The 15,055-nt window shown below is 41.5% G+C and overlaps 1 protein-coding gene across 1 annotated transcript; it reads right to left on the reverse strand.

The window, feature by feature from the left end:
• Positions 1 to 205: 205 nt before the first annotated feature.
• foxred1 (FAD-dependent oxidoreductase domain containing 1) lies at positions 206 to 14,820 on the reverse strand. Its single transcript, XM_038290377.1, has 11 exons — positions 14,481 to 14,820; positions 13,092 to 13,312; positions 12,840 to 12,950; positions 11,134 to 11,252; positions 10,950 to 11,044; positions 8,586 to 8,687; positions 5,363 to 5,439; positions 4,167 to 4,327; positions 3,866 to 3,995; positions 3,684 to 3,788; positions 206 to 1,482 (listed from the first exon to the last, which is right to left on the reverse strand). The coding sequence occupies exons 1-11, from the start codon at positions 14,650 to 14,652 to the stop codon at positions 1,228 to 1,230; spliced, it is 1,548 nt and encodes a 515-aa protein (XP_038146305.1). The 5' UTR covers positions 14,653 to 14,820; the 3' UTR covers positions 206 to 1,227.
• Between the last annotated feature and the right edge of the window lie 235 nt (positions 14,821 to 15,055).

Here is a 15,055-nt window from a genome sequence, read left to right on the forward strand (position 1 = left end):
ACTGATACAAGGAGGCTTTTTTTCCATATTTTTTGTTTCTTTTTTACCTCTTTGTTTCCTAGTTGTGTTTCCAGATGGTGAGTCATGCAGATGAAATAAATGTACGTAACTCTAGATGCAGGATGCTACGCTAAGGCCCACCGGCGCATGAGTGAAACACACATCAGTTTGTTCTGTAATGGTCAAACAGACATAACAAGGTGTCTAGTAAATAAACTAGGAGGAAATACTTTAATACACTATCAGAGCGAGAGACCATACACCCCTGCTGGCACGGAAATAACCAGAAACGTCTGGCCAAGAGGGGTGACAACTAAACAGAATCTCTGTACAGTTTCATTTTTTAATGTGTTTGGATGAAACACAATAAATCAACCAATAATGAAATGTTATAAAACCAATGTTTTATAGCAGCTTTCTGAAAAAGTGCTGTGAAGCAGTCCGTGGACATTTCCTTTCCAGTGTTTATAGATGGTAAGGACAGTCAGGCACAGGTGTATTTTAAAAACAAGGGTTCTGTTATTTAACCAAAAAAAGATCAAATGTCTCAAATATAAAATGGATCCAGACATGAGGTCAAAGGAACAAAAACTACAGAACTAACTCAGACAAACTGACCTGCCTTATTGAAACAAAGAGAAACTTAAATAGTGGCTGATCAGTTAACAAAAGAAACACATGGGGCAAAACGTACACTTCTTCTTTTCTAATTGAATCACAACCGTAGTTTTCAGCACATTCTGGAATTAATGCTCTGAGGGTGAAGCACAGCAGACAGCCAGGGTAAAGTAACAGACTTTTGCAGAATAAAGTCCAAAGCTTCCCTCGGTGCATACGGCTTAATATTGTTAAAAAAGCTGCAGTCTGTAGAAACTCACTGATGGTTTTTTTCCATCTCTAATCGATACAGTAGGAACAATAGCTATGATCTAAAAATGCACTGGAATGGTTTCAGCAAGAAAAGAGTTAATAGAAGATTTTTTAACCGCTTTTAAGCTTTGAGATGAGTTGAACTTGTAACAAGGACTTTGGCATGTCTGAAACGTTTTTGATGACGTCAACCTTAACTCATCAGGTTGAAAAAGATTAAAGAAAAAGGCACGAATGTCAGAAAATTCCGGTTTCGGGACTTATTTCTCTAGTTTAAGGATAACATTAAAAAAAATAAGACTTGACTCTCGACAGTTTCTCAACTGTCGGCAGAATCACTGACACGTCCGCGTCCTGCTAGACGATGTTCCGCTCCAACATGGGCTCCTGCGCCAGAATCCGCCTGAAACTGAACCCCTTCAGGTCCAACGTTTGAAACTCTCCGTCCAGGATGAGCTCTGCCACAGCGCGGCCCACCGCCGGCGAGTGCTGCAGCCCGTGGCCGCTGAAACCGGTGGCGAAGTACATGTTGTTGATCAGAGGGTGTAAGCCAATGATGCCGTTCTGGTCAAACGTGTTGTAGTCATAGAAACCTGCCCAGGCGCTGGTCACCTGATAGGAAACGTACAACAAGTCAGACCAGGAAATTCTGCTCAGGAGATAAAATAATTTCAAAAGAACACTATTGATCTCAGTTAAAACCATAAATCATCAACAAATCAAGTGAGGGAAATTAGTATTCGAACATCCTGCTATTGTGCAAGTTCTCCCACTTCATGAAGGGTCTGAAATTGTCATCGTAGGTGCAAGTCCACTGTGAGAGACATAATCTTAAAAAAGAAAATCCAGAAATCCCAATATATCAGCTATTGGTTAGAATTCTGACCCCTCAAAGACCTGTTAGTCTGCCTTCAAAATGTCTACCTCCTGTTTGAGGTGGTTAGCTGCATAAAGACACCTGTCCACCTTATATAATCAGTAATCCACTACTAACATGGCCAACACCACAGAGCTGAGAAAATTGTCTCCACAGGGCTGGAAAAGGCTGTGGGAACATTGGAGCAATCATTAGAAAATGGAAGAAGTTAAACATGACTGTCAATCTCCCTCGAACTGGGGCTCCATGCAAGATCTCCCCTGGTGGGATCTCAATGATCTTAAGAAAGGTGAGCAATCACCTAAGAACTACACGGGACGAGCTGGTCAATGACCTGAAAAGAACTGGGACCACGGTTTCCATGGTTACTGTTGGTAATACACTCAGATGTCATGGTTTCAAATCATGCATGGCACGGATGGTTCCCCTGCTTAAACCAGCACATGTTGAGGCCCGTCTTAAAGTTGTAGGGTAGTCAAATCATTCTGGCTTAAACATGTATATAAATTTACTCTTTATCAGACGATTTTGTCCCAAAAGTTAGAACATTTATATTCATAAAAAAAAAAGTCCTGTCTTAAAATCTTTTTTTCGTTATCTTATGCAGGCTAGTTAGTCATAGCATTTTGATTCATATGTCGCAGCTAATAAACGCAACGGTTGAAATCAGAATCCTTTCCTTCCCCATTGAGTTGCGTCCCAGTGTTCACGGGGATGGACGTCTGTGTCTTCGGCAGGCGTAGAGCTAACAGAACTGGCAGCGTTGCGAGGCAAGGGCTCAAACATGTACGGCTGGAAGCCTTCTACACCAAACCAAGCTTCTGCCGCCCTGGCGTCCTCTTCCACAACATCTTCGTCCCCGCTTTCCTCCTCTAAATAAAAAATGGATGACGGAGGAGACTCATCCACGACCTCCGACACTAAACTCTCCTCCTCTTGCATGTTTCCGCTGTCCATAGCGTTCCTTGACAGCGTCGTTTCTAAGTCACCAATTTAGTGCTACTTGGTCCCAATGGAATTTCCCACTGGGAACCTACTAGCACTAAGTTGCTAACTGGTTAGTAAGATGCTTTGGAGAAACCGGCCCGTCCAAACCTGCTCGTGAACCTTCAGCCACAACAATCCCACCTCTTAGATAATCGACCACTCACATTTACTTTACTCACTCGTGTAAAGTAGTGCACCAGTCGGGAGAATTCAGAAATGCAACGGTTAGAACAGTCGCTTCCCTACAACTTTAAGTTTGCCAATGAGGATAAGGATAATCCAGAGGAGTAATTGGGGAAAGTCATGTGGTCAGATGAGACCAAAATAAAACTTTTTGGTCATAATTCCACTAACCGTGTTTGGAGGAAGAAGAATGATTATTACATCCCAAAAACACCATGCCTACTGTGAAGCATGGGGGTGGTAGCATCATGCTTTGGCGGTATTTTTCTGCACATGGGACAGGACGACTGCAATGTATTAAGGAGAGGATACCCGGGGCCATGTATTGCCACATTTTAGGGAGCGTTCTCCTTCCCTCAGTTAGAGCATTGAAGATAGGTGGAGGCTGGGTCTTCCAGCATGACAATAACCTGAAGCTCACAGACAGAATAACCAAGGAGTGAGGATTCCAGGTTCTGGTGTGGCCTAGCCCGTCTCCAGACCTAAACCCAATAGAGAATCTTCAAATCTTTGAATTTCTCAGCGACAGCCCAGAAAGCTGACTGATCTAGAGATGATCTGTGTGGAGGAGTGGGCCAAAATCCCTCCTGCAATGTGTGCAAACCTGGTGAAAAACTGCAGGAAATGTTTGACCTCTGTAATTGCACACAAAGGCTACTGTACCAAATATTAACATTGATTTTCTCAGGTGCTCAAAAACCTCAAATACTTCTTTTTCTCACTGTAATTATTTCAACAGAGGACAGAACACATTTGCAAGTCTTACCTTAAGTTTCTCAAATGCTGGAACTCGATTGGCCAATTTGGGCCAAACCTTGTCCTCAAAAAACTGATGGTCCACGTCTAGATTGCTGGTGTCAGGCTCCTCGGCCTCAGAAGACAAGCAGAGGAGAAAAAGATCATCTCTGTTTCAATGCAGTTGAGTCCGTGTTCAGAGATGAAGCCTACCTCCTCCGGTGATATTCCACAGATGTAGTTTCCTCCTAAGCCCTCCCTCCGGAAATAAACACCAGAGTAGTCGATTAGGAAGGGGGTGTCCAGACCTGGACCGTCAGGACAGTGTACCACATACACATACCTGAAACACAGCAAGGAATCTCTCATTTACATTCTAGAATATAACATTCTATGAAATGGTTACACACTCTTTGTAGATAGAGGAATGAAACTGGTAATAGAGGCATTTAAACGAAACAAAATTAATAATGATCTGTTTCAGAGACGGTTTTCTTTTTTAAGTGAAAGCAACCTCTTCCGAGGCTCTACAGGGACCGGGATTCCAGCGAGGGAGTCCTTAGGGCCGAGGCCAATCCCCAGTGTCTCAGCCAGTCTGCCAGAAAAGGCCCCGGCTGCGTTCACCACAATGGCGCATTCCACCGGCTGGTACTCCATGCTGTTCGGCATCTGCACCTGTGAGACACAAACAATCAAACACAAAGTCAGGCTGCTCTTGTGCTGAGACACAGGCGGAGCAGCTTATTTTTATTTATAAGCCTCAGGAACATAAGGAGAAGTGGGGAGGGGGAGTGGACTGCAAACCTGGTTTAATGCTGCTGGAAAAAAACAAAGATTTTTAATAAAGAAATCTTTCCGTACTGATTACTTTCTTTAATTTTATGTTTATTGATTCTCAGGGAAGTATCATTTACATAAACTTCAACATGCTGCTATAGACTTAGACTGCTGGAGAACATAGGGACCCCTTTTTCATCATTCCATCTCTTTTCTTGCACTCTCTCTCACGTTCTGCTTTCTCTGCTTTTTCTCATAGTAGCTTCATCTGGTCTGTTCCTGTTTGGCTGTGACTCCATCCTGGAGAGAAATATCAGCTGTGCTGCTACCATCAACACCTTTGTTTCTAGATGCTGGAGATCTGCCTGTTTTCCAGTGTAGTCCTGTTTCTCTGACTGTGACTAACTGGATGTGCTCTCTTCATCCTCTGACATGGGAGCTGGCTCGGAGCTCGTCTGCCTGGCTGTGTGTTTCCTGGACGGGGCCGCCTTTTATAGCTGCTTTTTGTATCTATGCTTCTTTTTCTATGTCTGCTTCTGTCTCCTTGAACCCCAGTGGGCCTCAGCAGATGTCCGCTCACACTGAGCCTGGTTCTGCTGGAGGTTTCTTCCTGTTAAAAGGGAGTTTTTTCTCTCCACTGTCGCTACAAGCATGCTTAGTGTGAGGGATTGCTGAAGAGTCGATGCAATCAGCTGGTTTTTCTTAGGTAGAAAACTTCGAGTTTGACTGTATGATCTGGTTGAACTGTAAAGTGCCTTGAGATGACATGTGTTGTGAATTGGAGCTATAGAAATAAACTGAACTGAACTGAATTGAATTAAATAAAGCTAGATTTGTAGATCAAACTGTAATCTGCAAATGAACAACAGAAAAGCCAATTATACAGAAGGCCCTACGGCCCTATGATCCCTCAGGTCTGAATGTTCTACTTACTTTGACAGATTTTATCCTTCTCACATCGATTTGTTCGTCATTTGCTGTCATCCTAACATGTGTTGTATACTTAAAATCTGTGGATGAGAAAATCAGTAATGGATTTATAGACATTTAGAATCAAACCCTACATCCAGATTAGTGATAAAACATCTAAGATTGTTATTATTATGCGTGGGTTTATTATATTGTTATGGTAACTTGGGGTCCGCATGGTACCGCTACTTTAACAGCAGTTCTCCATCAGCCAACCGCAGGGATTGCTTTTAACCTCCTCACTGCGTCTGTAGGCTAGATAAACTCCCATCCTGTTGTTTTAAACTTGCTTTCCAGACAGGGGCGAGTTTAATCTCGTAGTTATGCTTCTTCAGTCCTTCAATAACTCATTAAAGTGGTCAGGAAGCGGCCGTTCCAACCGTTGCATTTCGAGTGAATAAACTGAATGTGATTGGACGTTTATCATTGGGACAGGTGGTTTGAAAGGTTCCAAGCAAGCTTGATTGTGACCAGTTTGTCGGAAGCATGTTGCTAACCAGTTAGCGGTTGGTGACTTCGAAACGACGCTGTCAAGGAACGCTATGGACAGAGGAAACATGCAAGAGGAGGAGAGTTTAGTGTCGGAGGTCGTGGATGAGTCTCCTCCGTCATCCATTTTTTTATTTAGAGGAGGAAAGCGGGGACGAAGATGTTGTGGAAGAGGACGCCAGGGCGGCAGAAGCTTGGTTTGGTGTAGAAGGCTTCCAGCCGTCCATGTTTGAGCCCTTGCCTCGCAACGCTGCCAGTTCTGTTAGCTCTACGCCTGCTGAAGACACAGACGAGGAAATGATTCTGATTTCAACCGTTGCGTATATTAGCTGCGACATATGAATCAAGATGCTATGACCGAAAAAATGTGATTGACAGATGATCGTTGATATATGATTGGCCGAATTTAGGTGTTCAGGCTGACGTAGAACTAACAGGCCTGCAGAAGATAACGGAAAAAATAAGCCCCACAGATTTTAACACAGGATTTTTTTTTAAACCGAAATTTTTACATTTTGTGCATTTATATACATAAATGCCCAAAATTTGGGCATAAATTTATATACATGTCCTTCTCAAAATATTAGCGTATTGTGATAAAGTTCATTATTCTCCATAATGTAATGATAAAACTTGAACATTCATATATTTTAAATTCATTTCACACAAACTGAATTATTTTAGGTATTTTATTGTCTCAATTCTAGTCAGAATGAGTCTGATGCTGCTCCATAGAGCTGTGATTATGGGGCGTGTTTCAAACAAACCAGGAAAAAAAATGCCTCTGCACTCAATTGGATAGACCTACAACCAATAAGAGCAACGGAGTGAGTGACGTATGTTAAGCGACGCATAGTTGCTGTCAACAAATATCAAAGCGTGCAGTTGCACGCCTAGAATAAGAAGATGAGCCTTGATCGCGTTTCTCTGTTCCTCTTTTAAAATTAATTTGCTGTCGATATCTTCTAGAACAGACCTAATAGCAGAATCTACTCACCTCAACTCTCCAGCGGCAGCCATTGTTGTTGTCACCCAAGCGCGCTTTGGTGACGTGGTTGATTACGTTACTGTTGATCATCTGTCCATCATCGTATAAAGCCCGCCCTGACAATTTGATTGGATCGCCTGACAGTGGGCGATAATACTCGCGCTACTATGGAGCAGAGCCAGACCGAACTTCCCGACCTCAAACTTTGTGGGCGGGACTAAGTTTGGAATGGCACCCAGGCTAGATTCTGGCATATAGCTCATGAAAAACCAAAATTTCTATCTCACAAAATTAGCGTATTTCATCCGACCAATAAAACAAAAGTATTCTTAATATAAAAAAAGTCAACCTTCCAATAATTCTGTACAGTTATGCGCTCAATACTTGGTGGGGAATCCTTTAGCAGAAATGACTGCTTCAATGCGGCGTGGCATGGAGGCAATCAGCCTGTGGCTCTGCTGAGCTGTTATGGAGGCCCAGGATGCTTCCATAGCGGCTTTTAGCTCATCCACAGTGTTTGGTCAATATTCCACAGATTCTCTATCTATGGCGTTCAGGTCAGGAGAGTTGGCAGGCCAATTGAGCACAGTGATACCATGGTCAGTAAAGCATTTACCAGTGGTTTAGGCTCTGTGAGCGGGTGGCAGGTCGTGCTGAAAAATTAAATCTTCATCTCCATAAAGCTTTTCAGCAGATGGAAGCATGCAGTGCTCCAAAATCTCCTGATTGCAAGCTGCATTGACCCTGTCAATCACCCATATAAGACAATAAAAGACCTGAAATATTTCAGTTAGTGTGCAATAAATATAAAATATATGAATGTTCAAGTTTTATCATTACATTATGGAAATTAATTAACTTTATCACAATATGCAAACATTTTGAGAAGGAGCTGTACATACATGTTTAAGCCAGAATGATTTGACATTCAAATATGACCTCCCTATGACTCCCTTAAACATATATCTGCCTGACTGGAAAACCATTTTCTCTTCTGTTTCCTCTTTTTAAAGAGCAGCTTAAAGAAATAGTCTTTATAATAAGTCTTTGGGTTTTATAGTCGGAGATAGAACAGCAAAAAAGTGACCACGTATATAGGAGTCGTTCAATCTTTAGATAAACTGATAGTGATGAATAAACTAAAAGAATAAAAGGTTAAAATAAAGGAAATCAAATAAAAACTATAAATATCAATATGACGATAATATTATAAACAAGAATAACAGTGCCATGACATATTAGAAGTCAATAAATGAATTAAAAAGTAAATTAATAATCAGGAAAGAAAAAAAAATAAATGTGGAGGCCATTTTCCCTCCTTTTTAACCCTTTATAATCCACCAGAGCAGGCATTCCCTAAGCCGTTCCTGGAGGGCCGCTGTCCTGCAGGTTTTAGAGGTTTTAGAGGTAACAGTCTTTTGCTGAAATGCAATCATCATAATCAGCTGTGCTAAAGCAGGAAAACGTCTAAACCCTGCAGGACAGCGGCGCTGGAGGACCGACTTTGGGAATGCGTGGGCTAGAGGCATGGGAGGGTTACTTTCCCCGCCTCCTTTTACCAGATATTGCTTGAATTCTCCTTTTCTGTATTTCTAAATAGTTTTGCTTCTATATTTTAAATGAAATATGCTGAATTGCTTTTTTATCATTGGAGAAAATAAGGAAACTTTTTCACAAATGAAAGAAAATTAAAAGGTGTTTGTGACCCACTTGTGACTTCCCCAAAGCACTGGATGACTCCCAGAGAGATTGCCTTCCTCCTGAAGGCGTTAAGCAGAGTCCAGGGATCGAACCAGCCTTCGTTCTCCAGCCCTGCATGACACCAGAGACACGTCAGACTCAAATAAAATCAGCTGCAGGACAAGAAGATGTTCACAAAAAGTATAAATCCATTAATTTTCCTCTTGCTCTATCTGCTTCTACAGACAGCTCTCCAGGCCCTCTCTATTTTCAGCAGTTTTTCATCGGATTGGTGATGTATTTCCACGCAAAAATGTTTGCCTATTGACTCTTGTTGAAAGCGCAGTAGCTCCTCTGCAATACAGAAGTATAGGAGAGCTCAGGGAGCAGCTCTGGTGCTTACTGAGGTAACAGGAACTGCCGTCTTACTAAGAGAAGCTGGAGGTGAAGCCGTTTGGACCTGATCAGCCGCACAGCAGCATTAGTCAGCAGTCCCAAGACAGATGGAGATGGTACACTTTATTTTTCCAGGACCTGGTTTTGCTAAAAGGCTTGGCTAACTGCATGTAGCGAGGCTAAAGCTTTATCCTGCTTTCCCTGCCTCCTTTTTCAAACATCAGGATCTGATCCAGCATGGATAAAGACAGCTAGGACTGATTTAAAGCACTTTTTAGAAAAGGCAAAGAAGAATGAACAATCTGGGATTCACATGGAGAATGTGAATATAGTCTACTTTTTCTAGATGTTTGTTAATTTACATAGTTGCTCTCAAATAAACACATTCTTAGAAAATAGGTTTTATATATTATTTTATATACATTTTATATGTATATTGCTTCTGTCTCCTTGAACCCCAGTCGGCGTCAGCAGATGGCCGCTCACACTGAGCCTGGTTCTGATGGTGGTTTATTCCTGGTAAAAAAAAATTTAAAAGTTAAAAAACAATCCACTGGACTTTGTTTCCAAGTTTGAAGACGTTTCGCTTCCCATCCAGGAAGCTTTTTCTAATTGAAAATGTCAGGAAAAGCGTTGAGTTTGAGGTTCTCTGGCCTGGTGAGACCATCCTGATCTCGCGAGCTTTCAAGATTTCACTCGCAGATCAGTCTGGAGACTCTCCGTTAAAGAAAATTTGGAGCCGTTCACCAAACGAACGTCCAATCAGCGTTGGCTTTGAGGCGGGTTGAGGTGCGACGCAACGAGAAGCGCGACAGTTCAGTCTAAAGAACATGGCGGCTTCAGCCGATTAAACTAGCGTTAGCATGGCTATCGAGCAAGTTTTATTGGAATTACAGAGTATTTCTTCACTGAAAGAAGAGCAAAACACTGCTCTGGAGGCTTTTCTCAGAGGAAAAGATGTTTTTGCTCTTCTCCCGACTGGTTTCGGCAAGAGTTTGGTCTATCAATTGGCTCCTCTTCGTCGTCGCTCTGTTAGTACGTCATATGCTTCGTTGATCCGATTGGTTTATTTGGCCCGTCTATCACCAACATAGGCCAATCAGCTAACCAGTATTTTCGCCCCTTCCCAAAATTACTTCAACGGAAGGTTTCCAGATGGATATGCGGAGCAAATCCATCTGGTGGAGTCAGGTTAGAGGTTCTATACAGCAGCCCAACAAAGCCTTGTTTTTGTTTAGAAAACATGCAAATTGAACCTGATGAACGGGTCCACCCCTTTGGAATGGGGGTCGTTTGGCTTCTTTGTTAGCCTGCAGTGACCCATACCTGTCTATGTCTGAAAGGGGGGTCGTTAACGGGGATTGTTGGCCTGGCTGAATAGGCAAGATCCTTCGCTCTCCTATACAGGGGCTGCCATGATAGCAGGAAGGAATCAACTCTATCACTGCATTGTCGGGGTTTAAAAGCTGAAATGTGAATACACCTCCTCTGTTTAAGGTTGATTTTTCTTTATTACCATGGATGGCTTCCTTCACGCCCCTCTAAAACATTTTTTAGAATGACTATGACCGGGATGACTGAGAATCTTCACCAACATATTCCTGTTAAAAAGTAGTTTTTCCTCTCCACTGTCACTACAAGCATGCTTAGTGTGAGGGATTGCTAAAGAGTCAAAAAACTCTGCACCACTGGTTTTCAGATCATAATATCATCTGCAAACAGCCTGATCCAGCTGGTCCTGATCTGTCAACCTTTCCTTCACTCGCTTCTCAGGTTCCTTGTTTTCTCTTCGAGTTGTTTGTTTTCCTGCCTTTCAGCACATCTAGTTCAGTTTGATTCGTCGGCCTCCATGCTGTTAGAAACCCACCACCACAACAAAGTAATGTTAATTCAACCTAATTAGATAAACGCTGTGTGGTAGATTAACTACCTCTGACACTAATCATCTGGGAGCTGATTCATTTCCTAATGATGGGCTCAATCCCTGCCTGTACTCACCGTACGAGGCGAGCACCACGCCCTCTGTGTTTATCCATGGAAATTTCTCCTTCAACTGATGTTGAGAGAGGAGTGAAACTTTGGCTCCAGACATCCTGGAATCACGTGTAGAGATGATCAGAGGGCAAGATTTTCTACCTCAGAGCACATCTTTTACGGCCTCTGTGCGAAAAGTGAGCATCACCTTTGCGTGTTGTAGTTCTGCTCCATGATGTGAGCCACCTCCTCGCTGGCTAAGAACAGGTAACCCGACTGGTTGAACTGCAGATCCACTGGGTCTTCATTCACAACACTGAGATGCTCCTGGTGGGACAAACACACAGTAACGCTGTTAAAAGCACCAGCTTAAATATTCAATTCTATTCGGTTTATTTCTATAGCGCCAATTCACAACAAATTTCAAGGCACTTTCCAGTTCACCAGATCATCCAGTCAGATTGATTCAAAGTTTTCTAAGGAAAACCAGTTGATTGCATCGACTCATTGACTCTTCAGCAATCCCTCACACTAAGCATGCTTCTAGCGACAGTGGAAAGGAAAACTCCCTTTGAACTAAGGGTGTGCAAAATGATCGTCATGACGATGCATCGCCGTATGACGTACTGCATCGATTCTTGAAGGCAAGAATCGATTATAAAAAAAAAGAACAAATTAAATACATGAATGGTTGGCGCACATCAGCCAAATCAAGTGGAATACAGCTTCCAGTCCAGCAGATGTCGCTGCGGATGTGTTGACGCCCGCTGCTTTGTGTCACAAACATTTCCGGCCGCGGGAAACTGAGACAAGTCATTCGTAAACAAAACATGGAGGACACTGAGAAAATTCGCCCCGCTTGGATGCAATTTGGCTTTAAAAACAAAGAAGGTAAAAATGAAATTGATATGATGCACGTCATTTGCAAAAGGACCACTGAGGCCATGTAAACGGCACCGATTATCCTTATTTTGTTATTTTAAGTTTGATGAATCCTAAGATCTTTTTGTCAGTGTGTCCACACCAGTAATAGTAATATTTGTGTCCAGTATCTGTTTCCATGGCAACACCTCCAAAAGTCGTTTCAATAAATACACCTATATGTATGAATTCAGTTGCTTTCAGTTATGTTTCAATTGAAGACACTATCCAGATCACACCCAGCCAGTCAGCCACTGGTAAGGGCTGGATCTTTTTCTTACAGTGTTCAGTGAAAATATCGCAATATTTCAAGTATCATGATGCATCGTGATAGAATCTCATCGTGGCACGTGAATCGTCATTCGAATCGAATCATGACTTCTTTGCCAATACCCAACCCTACTTTTACTAAGCATGCTTGTAGCGACAGTGGAGAGGAAAAACTCCCTTTGAACAGGAAGAAACCTCCAGCAGAACCAGGCTCAGTGTGAGCGGCCATCTGCTGAGGCCCACTGGGATTCAAGGAGACAGAAGCAGACATAGAAAAAGAAGCATAGATAAAAAATGCAACTGTAAAAAGAAGCCCCGTCCAGGAAACACACAGCCAGGCAGACGAGCTCCGAGCCAGCTCCCATGTCAGAGGATGAAGAGAGCACATCCAGTTAGTCACAGTCAGAGAAACAGGACTACACTGGAAAACAGGCCAAGCTCCAACATCTAGAAACAAAGGTGTTGATGGCAGCAGCACAGCTGATATTTCTCTCCAGGATGGAGTCACAGCCAAACAGGAACAGACCAGATGAAGCTACTATGAGAAAAAGCAGAGAGCAGAATGTTAGAGATTGAACTAACAGATTCTGCAGAGTGGGAGAATAGAGATAGAATGAAGCAGAATGATGAAAAAGAAAAACTTCACACTCAAAAGAGGAATATTCATCTTGTAAAGAATCATAAATGATTAAGTACTTTTTTTTTTAATGAACTTTGACCTACGTTGATGTTCCTCATGAAGTCTGCAGAGGCCAGGGAGAGGTGGATGTTCTCCAGGAGGGAGAACTGCTGGCGGATTCCACCTGCAGACAGCACCGTTGAGGCCTGGGAATACTGCACACAGAGGATCAATTTAGTTAAGAACAAACATCATTTTACTGATGATCTTAATCAAGTAGTAATAAATTATTACTAATAAATATCCATTTATTTTGCATCAGATTATATCTCATCTTTAACAGTGTTGTCACTTACTGTTGGGTCCCTCTCCACCACGAGGACCCGCATCCCTTTAGAGAGCTTTTCTTTCTGCTTCAGCCAGTAGGCGATGGACCAGCCCACCACCCCTCCGCCTACGATCACGATGTCCGCCGTCTCCGGAGGAAGGTTGGGGTTGATCTCGAAAGGCGTCCAGCTGCTACCAGGCAGAGCATCCATCGCCTTCTGCCTCATGGCTGCCAGCTGGGCTTCTAGGTCTGAACAAAAAGTCGAGACGTCACAGCGAGCTGCCAAACCCCGCCCACATTTCTTTCTGGTCCATTCCAAGGAGGATGACTTTATGTTAATGTTTTCCTCATATTTGTTCAGATTTTCTGATGGTCTTTGTTATTTTTTTTCTATTGATTATTTGTCTGGTCACCAAAAATGATTTTTTTGTTTGTTTGTTTGAATCATTTATTCAGGTGAAAGTCTCTTAAATGCTACAGATAATATATAAATACAGACAATTTCTATTCAGACTTTTCTAGTTTGGTGAATTTTAACAACACTGCAGATCAAGCTTAATAGGTTTTTAGCTGAAAACCATCTTTACAATCGCTGTGCAAGTAGATCTTTATCAAAATTTGTTTTACTTTTTACCGATATACAAAACTATTTACACCAATGCTTTTATTTAGTTTTCAGTTTCATTGTTTTTATAATTTGATGCATTTGTTATTAAAAATAAAAAGAATCTTCTCCGAATCATAGTAAGTATTAGGTAAGAGTAATCATTTTTGTAAAATCTAAAATTATTGGACCTATAACAATGAATAATAAAGTCATCTATGAACTAATAATGTTGTTCTTATACGAAGAGTTATCTAATAATTTTTCCATTAATTAGAAGGACAATTTTAGAATATCCTGTAGTTTGTTCGTATGTTCACCATTTTATATTTAAATGTAATAATTATTATCAACATTTATGTGGCATTATATATATATAAAAACAAAGAAGTAACCAGACCACCAGTTTATGATGGATTTCTATTATTTATAATTTAAGTTTAGGATATTATAACTGTTATAATTTTATTAGGTTTTTTTGTTTTTTGCTTTCTTTTTTCTGCTTTCAATTAATAATAAATAGTGTTTTACGCTAGGCTTTTGGTATGAACAGTAATTGGTAAAAATGTAAAAAAGAATATATATATATATATTATTTGGACCTTTTTAAGGATAACCTTAAAAAAACTACAGTGAATATAATGATCATAATTATGCCGAATTGCTGCCGAGGTTTAACACGATTAGAAAATGAGTCTCATTTTACTACAAACACTGAGAGGATTTTTATATGCTGAGTTTATCTTAAATTTAGACATTTTTTAAAGGAAGCCTGGTTCAGTCCCTTTGAACAGCCACCTTCTGGGTTCCCACCTTTAAAGAAGTCATTCCTTAAGGCTCCCCCGGTGCTCAGGCTCTGGTGGGAAGGTAAACCTCCACCCCAGCCTGGCTGCCGCTGTGTCACCGGTGTGGAGGCGACTGATCCACGGGTGACAGATCCACGAAGAATTTGGACGCTTCCGTGAAGCCGCCTCCACGCGCACATCCCGCTCTGAGGTCTGCTAACTAGTCGGTTGCAATGCCGTTAGAGGGAGATCGAACCGATTTATGAAAATGAATTTAAAAAACACATAATTCATGTAAAATCCCAGAAAGTCAGCGATCTGACAGCGAGGTCAACAGAAAGCAGCTCCGCGACATTAGTCAGAAAACATCAAACACTTCCTGTTTCAAATCGCTTCCCTTCAAAATAAAAGCATCAATTTTAATCGGCGGTTTTAAATCAACAATTTTATGTAAAAGTTAAGTTTCAGCAAATTGCTGATCAATGATCACTTAACTTTTGATCTGAGCTTGGATTTAGATTAGAAAATCCATGTATTAAATGAGCAGACCAATTACATACAGATTCTTCTTTATTAAAGGAAAATTCCGGTTTTTAACACTTT

The sequence above is a fragment of the Cyprinodon tularosa genome, unplaced genomic scaffold, assembly GCF_016077235.1.
Source record: "Cyprinodon tularosa strain WSP-4 unplaced genomic scaffold, ASM1607723v1 ctg28, whole genome shotgun sequence".
NCBI classification, from domain to species: Eukaryota; Metazoa; Chordata; class Actinopteri; order Cyprinodontiformes; family Cyprinodontidae; genus Cyprinodon; species Cyprinodon tularosa.